At 37.5% G+C, this 15,510-nt stretch overlaps 1 protein-coding gene and 1 long non-coding RNA gene across 2 annotated transcripts; one reads left to right on the forward strand and one right to left on the reverse strand.

The window, feature by feature from the left end:
- Positions 1-3,182: 3,182 nt before the first annotated feature.
- On the reverse strand, positions 3,183-7,775 carry LOC142082239 (uncharacterized). The gene is made up of 3 exons (XR_012673627.1): positions 5,062-7,775; positions 3,540-3,728; positions 3,183-3,418 (listed from the first exon to the last, which is right to left on the reverse strand). It is a non-coding gene; the product is annotated as an uncharacterized LOC142082239 (long non-coding RNA).
- IL21 (interleukin 21) lies at positions 3,621-8,574 on the forward strand. Its single transcript, XM_075150223.1, has 5 exons — positions 3,621-3,755; positions 3,882-3,917; positions 7,771-7,908; positions 8,348-8,435; positions 8,549-8,574. Exons 1-5 carry the CDS (start codon positions 3,621-3,623, stop codon positions 8,572-8,574), a joined length of 423 nt encoding a protein of 140 aa, XP_075006324.1.
- Positions 8,575-15,510: the final 6,936 nt, after the last annotated feature.

Raw genomic sequence — 15,510 nt, forward strand, 5'->3', positions numbered from 1 at the left:
TTTGCAAGATCGTTAAGTAAACCTAAATGTGAAGGGATAACCACAGCCTAACATAACAGCTTTGCTTAAATATGAAGCTTGTGATGACTCAAAACTCCTCACAACAGTGCTCATCAGGCTTGAATTTGGTTCCGTGGATTTAAAGCTGCCTTTGTCTGCCATTGTATTTCTTTCTTTCCTAAAGCAACAGGCTATCAGGACTGTCCAGGCTAGTAACACGCAGAGCCTTACGATATCTAACTCTTTTGTTATTCAGATTTTATCTCCAAAAGCAGTGCTGTTTTAAGACCTGGTCGCTGCATGAGATCCATAATTATTACAAGTTTATAAAAAAAAACAAAAGAGGAAAATTAAAATGGTTGTTAGCTACACAGGTATGATTCTACTATGGAGTTGTAGGGTCTCGTTATATGTGGCCGTATAGACCAGAACTAGTATCTGGAAATGTCTCCCAGAGACATACCTATATCCAGAATGCTGTTATGCATACTCTTGTCTAGCAAATCACCAAGGACAAAGAAAAATGCAGTGTTAGTCTATAATAGGTGAAGCATTTCTAGTTGATGTGATAAAATATTAAAGCCGCTGTACAATGTGGCTGTACAATGACAGGAACCAATGCCCTCTATGTTGTCCCTTCAAGCCCTGCGTTTCTGAAAATACATGGACAGTCATATTGTGCATTAACTGAAGTTCTTGAGTGGTCCTGAAGTTGTCTGGTCAATGCAAACAACCTGCAGTGATATCTTTGCCAACCACCTAATGAGGACAGAGCTAATAGAGTCGTACTCCACATCCAAGTGGAAAGCTTCCAACCTATCAACCAAATAAAGATGCATAAAATAAAAGTTGACAAGGCTAGCATGATCAACTACAGTAGCTGGGCTCAAAGGAGCTTCTCAAAAGAATTCACAGTTGAAATACTGACAATAAAAAGCAGAAACAGACATTATCACCAGCCTACTTCTTGACTATCAACACTTCCAACAGCGTAATCAAAAACTGGATTGAGAATACAATGCATCCAAGTTACTTGTCAATAACCTACAGAGAAGATGAAGGTTCAGTTATGGTAAAGAGGAGCAGAGCTAAGTACCCTCTTCACGTAAAGAATACCACTATCAGAAATAATCTCTCCATCTTCTCAGCAGCCTCACAGAGGTATTGAACAACAGATAAAAAAAAAATTTGCAAAGCTTCACATGAATGGGATGGAGGGAGCGGCGGATGAAAATAAGTATTGGTCACCACACAGTTTCTCAATCAAAAGATGCTGCTGATTTCCATTAATGAACCTTAGCTATAAATTAACACAACTTCTGAGTAAAACCTACTGAGATACCCCCTACTTCACAGTTCAGCTGTGCTGCTTATCTAAAATTATTTCAAGACATGTCCATCAAAAGAAATTAAAAAAAAAAAAAAGATCACACTACTTTTTCTTCAAAAGATTAGATTCTAGACTATGTGGTAGAAGAAAGTATTCCTTCTCTTACTTATTTCAGTTCTCATTTTTCAGGATTTCTGTTCTATCAGGTGTGTTTAGCTATCCATTTCACCAGGTGAGATTTTGTGTGTGCATACATGACAGCCTGAGTGCATTATGTGTATCTACACATACACCTGTAAAATCTATTCCTTTATGCTATCCATTTTCTGAAAGATTAAAAATAGTTTAAGCACATAAATAGTGTACAGTAAATAATCATTTGTATACAGAAAGCAAACGCACTTGAGGATGCCAGATAGAGCTCTCATCAGCTTAAATGCTCATTTTGAAATGAACAACAAGAAACAAGTGATCCAACTTGACTGCCCAGATTCACCCAGCAGACAGGAACATACAGGTGCGTTTTACAAGATGTCAGCATATTACACAGACTAGCATTCTAGACATCAAACTCAAGTCCAAACACTATGTAGATTTTGTAAAGCATCTCCAAAGCCATCTGAAATCTTCAGACTTCCAGAGGCAAAGATTTAATTTGAAAGACACTTGAGCATCTTTTTATTCACCACAGTGAAGGTATCCAAGTGACTTTAACTGCCCTCCACTAATTCCACAGGAACCTTTTAATGGTAATAATCATTGATAGTGTTGATAACCATTTATTAAGGATAATACATAAGAGCCATTTAAAGTCCTTTTTTACCTCCTTGTGATGAAATATTAGGAACAGTGATTTCAAAATCAACTGGTCCTGGAGCTGGCAGTCCAATAAGTCCCTAGTGCCTGCAGAGAGCCTTACTGAGAACAGTGCAGCTCAGTGAGAGTGACAGAAACTGGGCTTGGGCTGAAGGCAACTAATATAAAAATGGAGTATACTCAAGAAGAATACCTTTAAATACCTTTAACTTCAGTGGCAGCCGTTTAGAAAGAACGCAATTGTGGAAGTCCCTGTAAGAGAACATTCCTTACCAGCATTTGCTGGAAAAAAATCCGTTTGTTAATGCATATCCTTTAAATATTAAATAAATTTCCTCAAAAGCAGCATATATACTTAATTAAAACAGGCACCAATTTTGAAGGAAATGCCTTATTTCTTAATTCAGATCATTCTGCTGGTTTTATTCTGGCTTTACATTTTTTAAAGTATGCACTTTTGTTTGGATTTCACACGAAACAAATGCACTTCTACATTCTCAAGAGAATTCTCAGGTCTCAGTATCACATCTCCTTTGAAGGGGTTGCATTAAATTGCAAAACTAACCTCGAGCCTAGCTGCTACAGAATGTAATTGAATGTTTCTAGCTGCCATAAGCATTGGACCACCGCCACAAAGGGGTAGCGTCCCTTGGGACTCACCGGGACTTAGTCCCTGATCTTCCAGTATCGCTCCCATGTGGAGAATGGGCATGGTACGGGGATCCACCTCTCCCAGGGCAATGCATCTCCCTGCAACTTTCACCCCCAGCGGACATAGTCTCTCCGATGCTGTTAAAATATCTGGTACTGGTTCCAAGTAAATATAAAGCAAACTTCACCTGGCTTAAATGCTAAGATGAGCTTTTACTCACAGCTGTCGCAGAAACCAAGCTAAGAATGTAAAAGTGGCCGTTCACAGACATCGGGGGGAACATCCTTTGGATGCTCCCATCCCTTGGAGCCATAAAGTAGGATAAATACATTTAAGTTCTGAAAAGAAGTTCTGTCATATTTCTCCAGCATGGTATAGAAGAGCTTCAGATGGATTGGAGAGATTCGTTGCTGTAAGAAACAGGAAAAAAATGCAGAATCTTTGTTTACCTAGGTCTGTGGTTTCCAAGTACCTACTTTTTACTACGTTCATTTCTTGACTCAAAGTGAAAATGGGAATTCACCCTTTTCTCTTTTTTTCCTGTCCAATGTGCAGATGGGGCATATTTTCGTTCACTCCATCAATCCCTGCCCCCTACGCACAAACTCGCATACATGCACCTAGCCAGTGGAAAAGAAAAAAGGGTTACTCATTAATCCATTCTACAAAGCTTTCCAAATTGAAATGGGTGGGTTTTACATCTCCAGCAAGGAGCAATATATAGGTAGGTACGTAGCATACCTGAGCACAGCTCAAACTGAAGTGTTCGTCTTGAATAGCACAACTTTGCTCCTGGCACATTTTAAAAAAAAACTCATCAGTATGGAGAGGATGATTATTTTCTGTATGCTTTTCTTCTGTTCCAGTACAGCGTTGACTGCAGCTCCACACAAAATAGCAAAATACAAACAGCTTTTCAAGACAATTAAACTGTTAGAAACCACAGTGAAAGATAAGGTAAGCAAAGTATTTGTCATAATATTGAAACTGTTTTCAAGCATTATGTATTGCTTAGAATAGATCTTGTGAGGGACATCACTTTCAAATGTTAAACTTTTCTAACTTAGATTTGTTTTATTGTAGGATGTTGAATTGCTGCATACACCAGAAAACCCTGTGGTGAGAACTACTTTAATATTTCTTTCTAATTATAACAATTTGATTTTGTATGGGTTTATTGCATTGACAAATGGCAGATGCCGCCTTCTGCACATGTCTGAGCTAGTACTCTTAATGCAAGCTAGACTGAGTAAGAAAATACTTTGAAAAAAGTTCCTTATTTCTGGATTTTTAAATGGCAGAAATGTTTATATTATGTAATCTTAATTACATAATCACTATTTTGCTCTCATGTGTGTATTCTAACACACCCACAGATTCAAATTTGTATGTATTCCATTTACTCAAGAAATGGTGCTAGGAGTGAGGATTCATACAAGATCCAGACGAGCAGCAGTGCTCTTGAGGAGGCAGGTTTTGGGAGCAGAAGTGCCTCCAGCTGCCCTGAGCTCCAGCTGCACTGGGAGCATTGCTGAGCTGAACCCAAAGGGACCCCCTTTTCCCTCCCCCTGAAGCTAAATGCCAAGAGTGGCACTGTAAGGCCGTATTACATAGAGCTTCCTCTCATATGTAGTCACACTGGTTTCTCTGAGACTATTTGTGTGCAAGGGATGTGCTATCAATGGGAAGATAAAACTGCATGCTGCAAGTATTCTCTTCGGATTATATCTCGTTAAAACTACAAGTACAGGCCCCTGTGAATCCCTTTTTAATACAGATATTTATTTATACATTATTTAATGCTGATATTTTGCATGTTCCAAGGTCAGGAACTTCGTATATGTAGTAAATTACACCATAGTGACAGAAAGTGTGTGCATACTCGAAAGTGGCAGGATGCAGGATTTACCGTGAAATTAAATGCTAATAATAGTAACAACATGTCTTAAAAGCTTAGAAGGTAAATGTGTCCTGCTTTCTTTTGATAATCCCCAACATGCAACAAAGATCTAGAGCTAGCCGTGGCTAATCTAATATTATATTAGATTAGAAGTTATACTTCTCCTGTTATCATCTGTCTTAAATTTACCTGTAATTTTGATTTTTGAGCCCTGACAACTATTTCAGAAAACAAACAATTTTGATCGACGTATAAAAACGATCATTACGCATAGTTATTTGAAAAACGCCCAGAGTGTAAAGCTATTTACTCAGGACTATAAACTCTCCTGCAAAACGACAAGAAGAAAGGAAAAAAACTCACCTCGTTTCACACAGGTTTTGTTAGCCTCCTCCTAGGCTTACAGTTGGGTGCATTTTTTACTTGCCAAAAACATATAGAAGCATGACCAAAACAGAAACATTCCTTCTCATTGCTAGAAACAACTGCAGTGCGAAAACCTAATGCACCCTAACTAATTGCTGGGGTTTTTTCATTAACACTCTTTCTAACTTGTGGTGTCAAAGTGAAAAGAAGGAGATGATTAGCTGTCATTTTACTGCAGTGTTTGCCACTACCTCCGAAACAAAGCAAATACAACTAGTGACTAATCGCTTAATCAGTTTAGTTTTTTTTTTTTTCTCAAAAAAACCATGGTCACCTCAGGAAGGAAGACAACAGTTCATTTGCAGCTTAGGGCTTTACAGTCTGATTCTGGGAGGTCCCAAGTACCTCTGTTGAGAACTAGAGGAGACAGAGAATTCACATACTCAACCTCTGATGAAAAACTTTAAAAAAAATATTAGTGTGCTAATAGTAATTATCACCAGCAACCACATTAACAAACTTTTCATCCTGCAGGGTGAAATTTACGTTTACTGAATTGCTCAAATACTAAGATATGAATTACAGCGTGCCAAAGCTGCACTCGGGGTGATTAGGTGCAATCACACCCTAATGAAACTGGATTTAATAAAAAGTCTTTCATATAACTGTATTTCAAATATCAAAATATTGCATCTATGATAACCTGCTTATGCCAGATTTACATTTGGCCTTGAATATTCAGGAAGAAGACTACCTTTTATAACATTCAGAATTTGGCGGTTTATCACTATTTGTTTTGACTTCCTTGAGGTTCCTGTGAGTGGACTGAGTGTTAGCCCCAATTCAATCCCACACAATTTCCTTGTACACTCAACAGTGAAATATCTTTTTTTTTTAAAAAAAGGAGGTGAGAAGTTTAGAAGTTCAGAGGACATCAAATCAAGGGAAAACATACTGAGGCTGAAAAAGTAGTCTTAGGGCTGAAGTGATTCAAGACTGGAGGGGAAATAAGATCTATTGGTGGTGATTGACATTGCAGCTGAAGCCAGTGACACAATGCTGATTTACATCGGATCAGCATCTCACCCCGCTGATCGCTAATTCAGGAAGTGAAGGCTTTTCAGGCTAATCTGTAAAGTCAGTTTGAGTCAGATGCAGAGTACGGCTGCAAATTGCCTCCGATACGAATATTTTACGTTTGCCTAGCCCCCCTCAGACATTACCAGTGGTCTATGCTTTTTAATGCCTCTTCATCAAAGTGCTTAACCCATCACAACATAGTAAAACCCACAATCCTTGTGGCTCTCTGACTGCTGGCCTGCCTACAGCTAACTGTTAACTCAGCAAAAAAAAAAAAAAAAAAAGCATATATGAGAAATGCTGGTTTCTCAGCTCATCACGGATGAGGCAGAAAATGTTTTCAGTTTCAGCTGGAAAATTGATCTCTTTAAAAACTAGTGGTTTTTTTCCAGTAAGCAAGACTGGTTACGGTAAGAAGCTTGAAACAAACATAAATGTGTGGTTTTTAAGGCAAATAAAATGTTATATCTAACCAATATAAAATGTTGCTATTAAAATTTGCTATGAGCAACATACACGAAGGTTGCATTGTCCTTGCCAAAGCAGCAAACTGCAGCAGCATCTAATAAACCAGATGAGATTCAGCTTTGGTAGCAGTTGGTATGCAAACCAGGGATGATGGCTTTGGAGCCTTTCTAATATGCGTAATCAGCAGTTCTAAATGTTTCCTTCTTTGGAAAACAGAAAGCAAGTTAGAAATTGGCTTCAGTAAACACTGCTTTTCTTTCTTTGTTGACTATAGGTTAGTTTTGGTGATATTTTCCATAGTTGTGCGCCCAGCGAAGAAAAACAGCCACTGCGCAGGAAAGGAGATTCTGGAGAGCTTGTAGTCTTTCTGTTAGCATCAGTAAAATTAATATGCAGCTGCACCACGAAAGGAAAACGGCAGGTTGCTTTAATTCCAGATAAGCAGCACCAACAGAAAATTTATATCATCAGAATAGACGGCTTCTTTTTCAAGTTAGATACAGATGGTGCTTACTTTCCTCGACCTGAATTTAAAGCAACAGAGTAAGACAATTCAAGCCAGGAGCCTGGCTCCTTATCCTGCCTCCTCAGTCCCTCTTTTCCCTTTAGTAAGGTAACTAACTACCTTAATCACCTTCATTTCCCATGCTATCAAGTGAGAACATTTCAATAGTATTTGAAAATACACAGTTCTACATAAATTCTAAGTATAATTATTACTAGGTAATATTAGAAACGGCACAAAAATTAGGAATAAAAAAGTATATTCCCACATGTAGCACTGAGGAACAGTCCAGAGTGATACTCGTAATTTTTTAAAAATACTCATGCCTGTGCTTGTGAAAACTTACTATATGTAACACGATCTACTCTTCAGTAGCATTTTCTTTCAATTGCTGTCATGTTTAATATCCAAGTGGACATTTTAGGCATTTATTTTATGAGGAAATACTTAAATAATTATCAAAGAACAGGCAGAGTAAAGGTATCTCTCTCTTGCGTATCTAAAACTAACTTTAAAAAAAAAAAAAAAAGAGTACAGTTGAATCTTCTCAATTAATATCCTGGATACTTTTGCACAAGGACCACAACTTAACACATGCAGGAAAAAATGCTGCAACATTCGTTTTAAAACTGTTCCTTCTTTTCCTGCCCTAGGACGGATGCCTCTTCACAGCTGTGACCTGCTTCCAGAAGGGCACACTGAAATTACAACCAGAAAACAGCCAAGTAAATTCCACATTCACCCAAACCATTAAAGTCTTGAAAAGATTCACCTTCAGCAACTCTGGAAAGGTAGGATTTCCTCACAATGCTCATAATTGTGATCACTGCTCCTTATTTTCTATAGCAGACACCACCTGCAATGGTGGAATTGTAGAAAGCAAACTTGTTAGAAAAACCAATCTACCTTTCGTTACTTTGGAAATTAAAAATGTCCAATTTTCTGCACTTCTGGGAGAGGCGTTAACTCTGATCCTATCAATCAACTGCATGTATGTACTTGGCAACCATGCGATGTGCCGGACAAAAGGACAGGGATTATTGCAAAACATGTGAACGAAAGGTGTCGTTACTATATTCTTTCCCTTTCTGAAATAGCCTGTGTCTCAGGTTTTCCATTTGTAGAAGTCTTTGATTACAACCCTCTCGATTTTTCAGTAAGAAAGCTTGAAGTATTATTTATGATTCTGATGCACTGTTTAGAAGTGGCATGATTTTCTTTATCTTCCAGCAGTGTGAGTCTTCATGTGAATCTTACGAGAAAAAAACCCCCAAAGAGTTTTTGAAGAGCTTTGCAAAACTAATCAAACAGGTAATCAGAGTTGATTCCTCCTGGGTGCTTTTTGACATTTTGCAAACAATTACAGATATCCTTATTTTACACTATTTCTAACAATGCATTGTTTTTACAGTTATTCAAGGACTAATATAGGACACACCAGAGCTGAAGGCTACTGAAAATCTACTATTTAAAGCAGACACTATGTTATTTAAGACAACATGAAAAATGTAAATATCTTCCACTGCTACTATGCTGTGCTCTGTGTGTGTGGTAAGTGAAAGCTTCTTAAGGAGTCTTTTTTGGATGGCTATTCATAAGATGGATGCTGTTTTGAAAGTGATCCTAGCCTCACCTTACAGTGAAAATTAAATTGTAATTTCACAAAAATAGGTTCTCTTAAGGGACTTAACTATCACCTTCTGCTAAACTAGAAATACATGAGATGGCTACTCCTGTATTTTTGCTTTGATCTTAAATGAATCTCATACAGAGATGTCTGAAACTTTTTAAAGAAAACAAACAAAAAATTATCACAGGCTTTGAAGCCTCAAAAGGTATCTACTTGGACCAATTTCCTTATCTATAATACCATACACACAATTTTATTTATAATTTCTTAGACTGTATCTTAGCTAACTATGGAAAACTACCCTGCATTTAACTGTCTTATAAATACTGGAAAAACATTTACAAATCATACGTATGGCATGGGTCTGACCTATGTCCATGGCACATTTGCCATGGGCTTCAATAGGGAGAGGAGAAACCCACATGTTTTAAGTGGAGATACGGGATTCTGTGGGGAAAAACACATCAGAAGATGGAATTCCACCTAGACTCCCTCAACTTAACGTGGTAAATCAGCAGAGGCAAGACTGGCTGGTATGACCAGCCACTGCAAAAGGTCCAACAACAGTAATTGATGATTATTCAGAGTGAAGCAGCTCAAATGCATATTGCTCGTTCTCAGAACACAATATTTTACACCCATATTCATGTACCACTAACACTATTCCTTCTCTCTACTCTTGATTCATTTTAACGGTTTAAGTTGAATTGCAATTTTTTCTTTAAAAGCTGTCAAGTTTCTTGTTATGTGGAAACCTGCCTGTACAGCTTCTGAATCCTGAACATTTCTGTGGAACTATGGCGATTGAAACCATTGAAACGTTTAAAAATATAAGTATCATAGCACTTAAAACTAGTTTTTAGCAGCTTAATTATATACCGCCATATTCTGCTTGCAATGAATCTGTACCTCTAGACTTTTCCATCTGAGAAGTAACTGTTAATTTACCCCCAAACAGATATTAGCCCCGCATGAGGAAACTGATCTTGGAAGAGAGTGTAAAGCCTTCCAGTAAAAATTAACCTTTCATCTAATTTTCTCTCTACTTAGTAGAAATGTGGCATAGAGAGGAAACTGGAAAACTACATCTAGTGTTATGATGGAAAATGACAAGCTTAGTTACCTCCAAAAATAATGAGGTAGTATTAAAAATATTTCCATTCCTACCAATGTCAGCCTAAAGGAAAACTAATACAAAAAGCTTTTTTGCCTCCACATTTTCACTGTCCTGAAATACGAACCTCCTCAAAAACCTGTCAGAGGAGGAAGGAAGATCCTCAGGGAAACAATGAACCAAGTTTCCACAGTGAACTCTCCCTGTTTCTGGTGATGACCATTTTGATTTAGATCATCTTTTTTTTTTGTTTCAAAAACCGCTTTTTCTCTGAGTAATGTTCTATCTCATACCTCAATGCTTCCACATTACTGCATGAGAATTAACATTCCAAACATGAACTACCACTTATATGTAAGTAATGTAGCTAGTAAGTTTAAAATGGTGTTCTTCAGCTTTTATCCCCATTTCTCTGACTTTGCTACCCATAAAGTCCCTTAATCACCAATTGGTAAGCAATATGCAAAGCTGGTGCTGCGACTGCAATGGATTTTAAAGTTACAGAAGTAGAGAAAGTCAGGGTAAAACTTAATTTCAGATTTGGATAAAATCAACTGGGAAAATATTAAAGCAAGTCCTGCAATCACAGAGTACCTGCTGATGTTTCCACAACGTTACAGTTAAATTTTTACAGAGGAATTTAATTGAATGCCTTTATCATGAACTAAGTGCTTTTTTTGGTGAGTCCTAGAAGGCCAACCAATAAAACAGCACTTTTCATCCACTTCCATGGAATATTTGCATGTGTGGAGCTTTGAGGAAAGAGCTTTATTTTTGTACAAAGAATATAGTATGTATTTTTTGATTTGTAAATGTCTTTTCCAGTAATTTGCTAAGTGCATTCAAATCAATATTCTAAAAGAGCCTGTTAAAATTCTTGTTGTGCAGATGAAATGTGATTAGCATGCCCTAACAAAGAAACATTGTACATTACATATTTATTAGTAATCCTTATAAAGCATTGAGAAGTAACTTTTGTACCTGGGATGGATATTTTATGACAGAAAAGCAATTTCCTATCAGATTGTCATAAGCTAACCAGTTACTCCTGCCTGCTCTGGAACAATTTCTGGGTTTTGTACATGAGGCAGCATGTAATACAGTAAGTAATGTAGCTATTTCTGTTTAGTGACTTTCTCCACTGTTTTTAAACTATGGATCTTATCACACCAAGCATAGTGCTAAAGGGTTTTTTTTGTTGTTTTAAACACATAATATACTCATTTGTAAATTGAGGCTATTTCTTGTACCTGCAGAACAACTTAATTCAAAACGTTCCTTCATAGGATTCAAAAACCCAGTGAGAAACTGTAACAAATGTAACTTAGAGGGTTAATTGTTCTGAGATCTTGCAGAAAACTGTATTTATTGGACAATGTAGTCCAGATATGTATGGGGAATATTAATCATGAAATTACCACAGCTGATTTTAGTTAACACCACACTTCAGGGCAGTGTCAGCGCAATCACTGCGGGCAACTTTGCACACTTCAAATACACTTCAACTTACACGACGCTGAGGCCTTGAGCTAACTCTTTGATTTGTCAGAGTTACGAAATTCAGGGTGTATTATTTGTCAGAGTGTATTATTCAAGGTGTGTTATTTGAATCTCAAATGAAGAACAGGAAATCAGTCTTCAAGACGACATCATCTTGCTCTTCGACACTGTTCTCAGGAGAAAAAATGAAGATGCCCCAGAAGGAACTTGTGACCCTAGGAAGGACTAGTTATTACAATTCCAGATGTGTACAATCTTGACTTATTTCTACTTGCAAGATGAACTCTCTTCGTACTAACTGCACTCTCTGCAGAAACAATGTATGTTTTGTTAACTGAGCCACAAAAGCTCATTACCTCCCAGGGAGGTTTTACAATATATTTATGATTTTAGTCATAAGTGCCCTTTGCAGGCACTTCAAGATGTGTTTTAGCATGGTATATACAATTCTGTATAATATTTACTTTTCCTGAGAAGATTCTTTATTTTTATACCAATTGACTCATCTAATTTAATTATTTATTGCATTTCTGTGAATGGTATGTTCATACCAAAGACTATGTGGTCTGATTTATTTATACGCCTGTGATATTAAATAATTTTAGCTAACATGATTTTCTCTTGTTCTTTTCTTTAAAAACTTCTGACCATTCCTACCCTGACAGTGGCCCATAAGACCCCTCAGTGAACTTTATTCTTTATTAGCCTACACTGTCACAGATTTTGCCAGATCAGATCAGGGACACGGTATACAAAGTTTATCTCCCCCCTGTTCTTATATAACCATTAAGAAGGGGTCGTTAATTTTTATTGTTCCCATCTCATTTGAAAATCTTTTTTAAAAATTGGCTTTTCAGGCTTAATAAATTCCTTTTGGCAAACTCACAGCAGGTTCAATCACATCACCTAGATTTCTTTAGGCTGACATGAAGAAATATCAGCTACCTAACTTCATGTTTTGAGTCTACACAGAATAAAGTCAAACATGTGAAAACGTTAACTCTAGAAGTAACAATTATCCAGTCTGTTTCTCACTATTCTCTCCTCATTTTACTTTTCTCTTGCTTTGAAATGTCAATCCTTTTTCCCATCCCAATTTGATAGGATGCGTTGAAGTTCTCAAAAAATGAGTATTTTTAGCTATTATACTTTATAGGGGTAGCTATGTTTATCTTTTATAAAAATGCCTTTTCCCCAAAATGTAACAAAAATGGACTTCGTTCCAACAAACGAACACAAAGCTCTAACAAAACCAAAGACTAAACAGTTGAACAGCTATTCCTTCTCTTTTCACCTGTTCAGAAAACACTGACTCAAATATCATCTCCTTCCATTATATTTCCTGTCATCACACATCTGCATTTGTTGGGCCTGATTTTCTTTAAAAAAAAAAAAAAAGAAAAATAAATCCTTCATAAATAAATAAAAACAAATAGAAAGTGTCATAAAACATTGGAGACTTCAGGCATAAACTGCTCCTACGTCCAGGACAATGCCGCTATAATGTCTCTCCTAGAAGACAAGCAGTCCTGCTCTGCCCAGTAGGTACTCCCCTCTCAAACAAAGAGCCAGCAGACTGACTCCCAATGAGCTGGATGGGCCAGTTGCCTCCTGTTGGCTCCCAAATAGATTCAGTGGTGGCAGACACCTGAATTTGGAGCCTGGATCATCCTGTGAAAGTGTTTGGAGAGAAGAGCAAAAGGATAGGGTCTAATCGAAGCAATCCCTCCTATCTTTGCACGCAAGAAACCAGTGGAGACAGGTATGCTGGGATTCACCCGGAGTTAACTATTAGGCAAATCTGAGCCACCTGTCCGCTCAACGGAGAGAAGCAGACATACTCAGGCACAAGTCATCCCACTCCAAACTAGGTATGTAATAAAGGTGACTGGAAAAAACCATAGGGAATAGCTCTCACTCAGGTAACTACACATTTGATGCCTATTATTAAATATGATGAAACTCGTTCAAACTACCTAGGATTTAGATGCAAGACAAAATGTTCAGAATACTTTCTGTGGCTCATGCAGTGTTTCTAGGTGCATATTTGCTAAAATACACCATAGCCTCTCCTTCCTGGTATAACGTATTTAATTTTGCACATATACACTGCTTTTATTATTTACTTGCATCTCTCAGTATTTCCACCTACAGCTACAATCACATTAGAAAATACAGGAAAAAAAATATTTGGAATAGACATTTCTTTGCTTTTAAAGTCTAAGGAAACTGAAAAATAAATACAGGTTAAATATGTCAGTATGATTTCAGAAATATTGTTAGAGGCTGATCTAACAATGTCTCTGCTGTGGGCAACTGGTAGTGTGTAAGTATCTTGACACTGCAGTGTGGGAAGAAAATAGACCCTGAAGCCCTGTGGCCAGGCTACTTTGTCTTCCTGAGTACATGGTTCATTGCCTAGACATGTTCTCGTAACTCCAATTACAATGTTACAGACCTCACAGAACGTGAAAGAGATTGCACAGAAGCTTTAACAGAAGGCTTTAGGCTTCTGGTACATTCAGAAGTATTTGCTGGAGCACAGAGGATACGTCGTACATTGTTCGGATATGTGCTGGTGCAACACAGAAAACAGAGCCTCCCAAACCAAAGGCAATTGTGTTAACGCTAGAATAACTCAACTGTTTTAACTCTGCTGAGAAGTCTAGGCACAATTTTGCCCAAGTTGACCTAGATATCTGTGCACTAACACTGCTGTGTAGATGTAAAAGAACTCCCTTTCAGAGCTGGAACATCTCAAATATGTTGGTTTGTACTACATAGAAATACCATGCTCTTTCTCTCAATAAGAGAAAGGGTTTTTTACACCCCCTGCATATTGTCCCAACAGCTGTGGGGGCGGGGAACAAAACAAAACTGTCCTGCAGTGTTCTTGCTTTGCACTTGTGCTGATGATCCACGTTGTAAAAGTAGCAAAGGTGAAAAAGAACATTTCCTATTCAAACATCTTCTTTGTCCAAGCTAATGATCTGAATTGCTGTACTGCCACCTGTTGATAATTGTATGGAAATTCAAAACAGTTCCAGATAAAAAATAGGTAAGCTGAAAGAATCATTCTCATGACAGTATGCTTTGAGATACACTACAGAGATAACAACTAAGTTCTTTACTTCCCATTTTAGTTTTCCCTTTCTGCTTACACAGCTGAAGACTTCCCAATATTCTTTTCTTATCCAATTGTGTTACTGCTGTAACATCATGAAGTGTTTGTTTAAAAAGCCCAGAATGAAAGCACCTGAAAAACTACTCAAAGAAGCTTTTATTTTTCTAGGCTTCAGAGATGTTAAGAACCCAAAAGACAGGACATTACTCATACAAAATAATTTGTTTATTTCTGATGGAAGCTTTGTTTCTCTGTTCTCTATCTCACTTTTCTACCTATTTATGTATTACAGGACTCCATCATTTCACCATCTTCCTTGCATACCTTTTCCACCACTCTTGAACAGACTGAAGTATCAACAACAACTTAGAGGATGAAGGGTTTGCATGGTAGCTAAAAATTCTGAAGGAATTAGAGAGGATGAAGATTGAAAGTATGGCAATACGGAGCCACTCAGAAAATTGAAAGTTAGTTTAAAATTAAGATAAGACAAATCATCTCAAATCATGAATAATACCCACAGGTCAAAGCATACTACCTATACACAGATGTTCTGAGGCTAAGTTAAGGTCTCTCTTTTGGATACATCTTCACTGGGTTTAATACAGTTTAGCTTGTGTATGTTGATTTCACATCATTAGCTGGCTTATTTTTCCAAAGAATCACCTTCAGAATAGAAGTGGATCAAACCTGGCTCACAAGTCATGCCACTTGGTGTTTATCCTGACATTGGCTTGTAGCCCCAAGAAGTAAAGAAGTTCACACTGGAGCTGACAAGGATAGCAGCTACTTGCAGCATCGTCCTTGGGCAGTAACACTCGCAGGTATAACGAAATACCTGAACCAATAATCTTTAACGAATACCTCCAAAACTTCTTCTGAAGCAACACTGAGTATGATAAAGATTTATATCCTGTAGCAGGAGAATACAGATGGGAGTCCCCAAAACTCGCTGCTGGTACCAACTTGCCAACAGATAACAACTTATCTGTACATAGCCTACTGAGATCATCCAGAATATCTCT

This window comes from Calonectris borealis, chromosome 4 (genome assembly GCF_964195595.1).
Source record: "Calonectris borealis chromosome 4, bCalBor7.hap1.2, whole genome shotgun sequence".
NCBI lineage: Eukaryota > Metazoa > Chordata > Aves > Procellariiformes > Procellariidae > Calonectris > Calonectris borealis.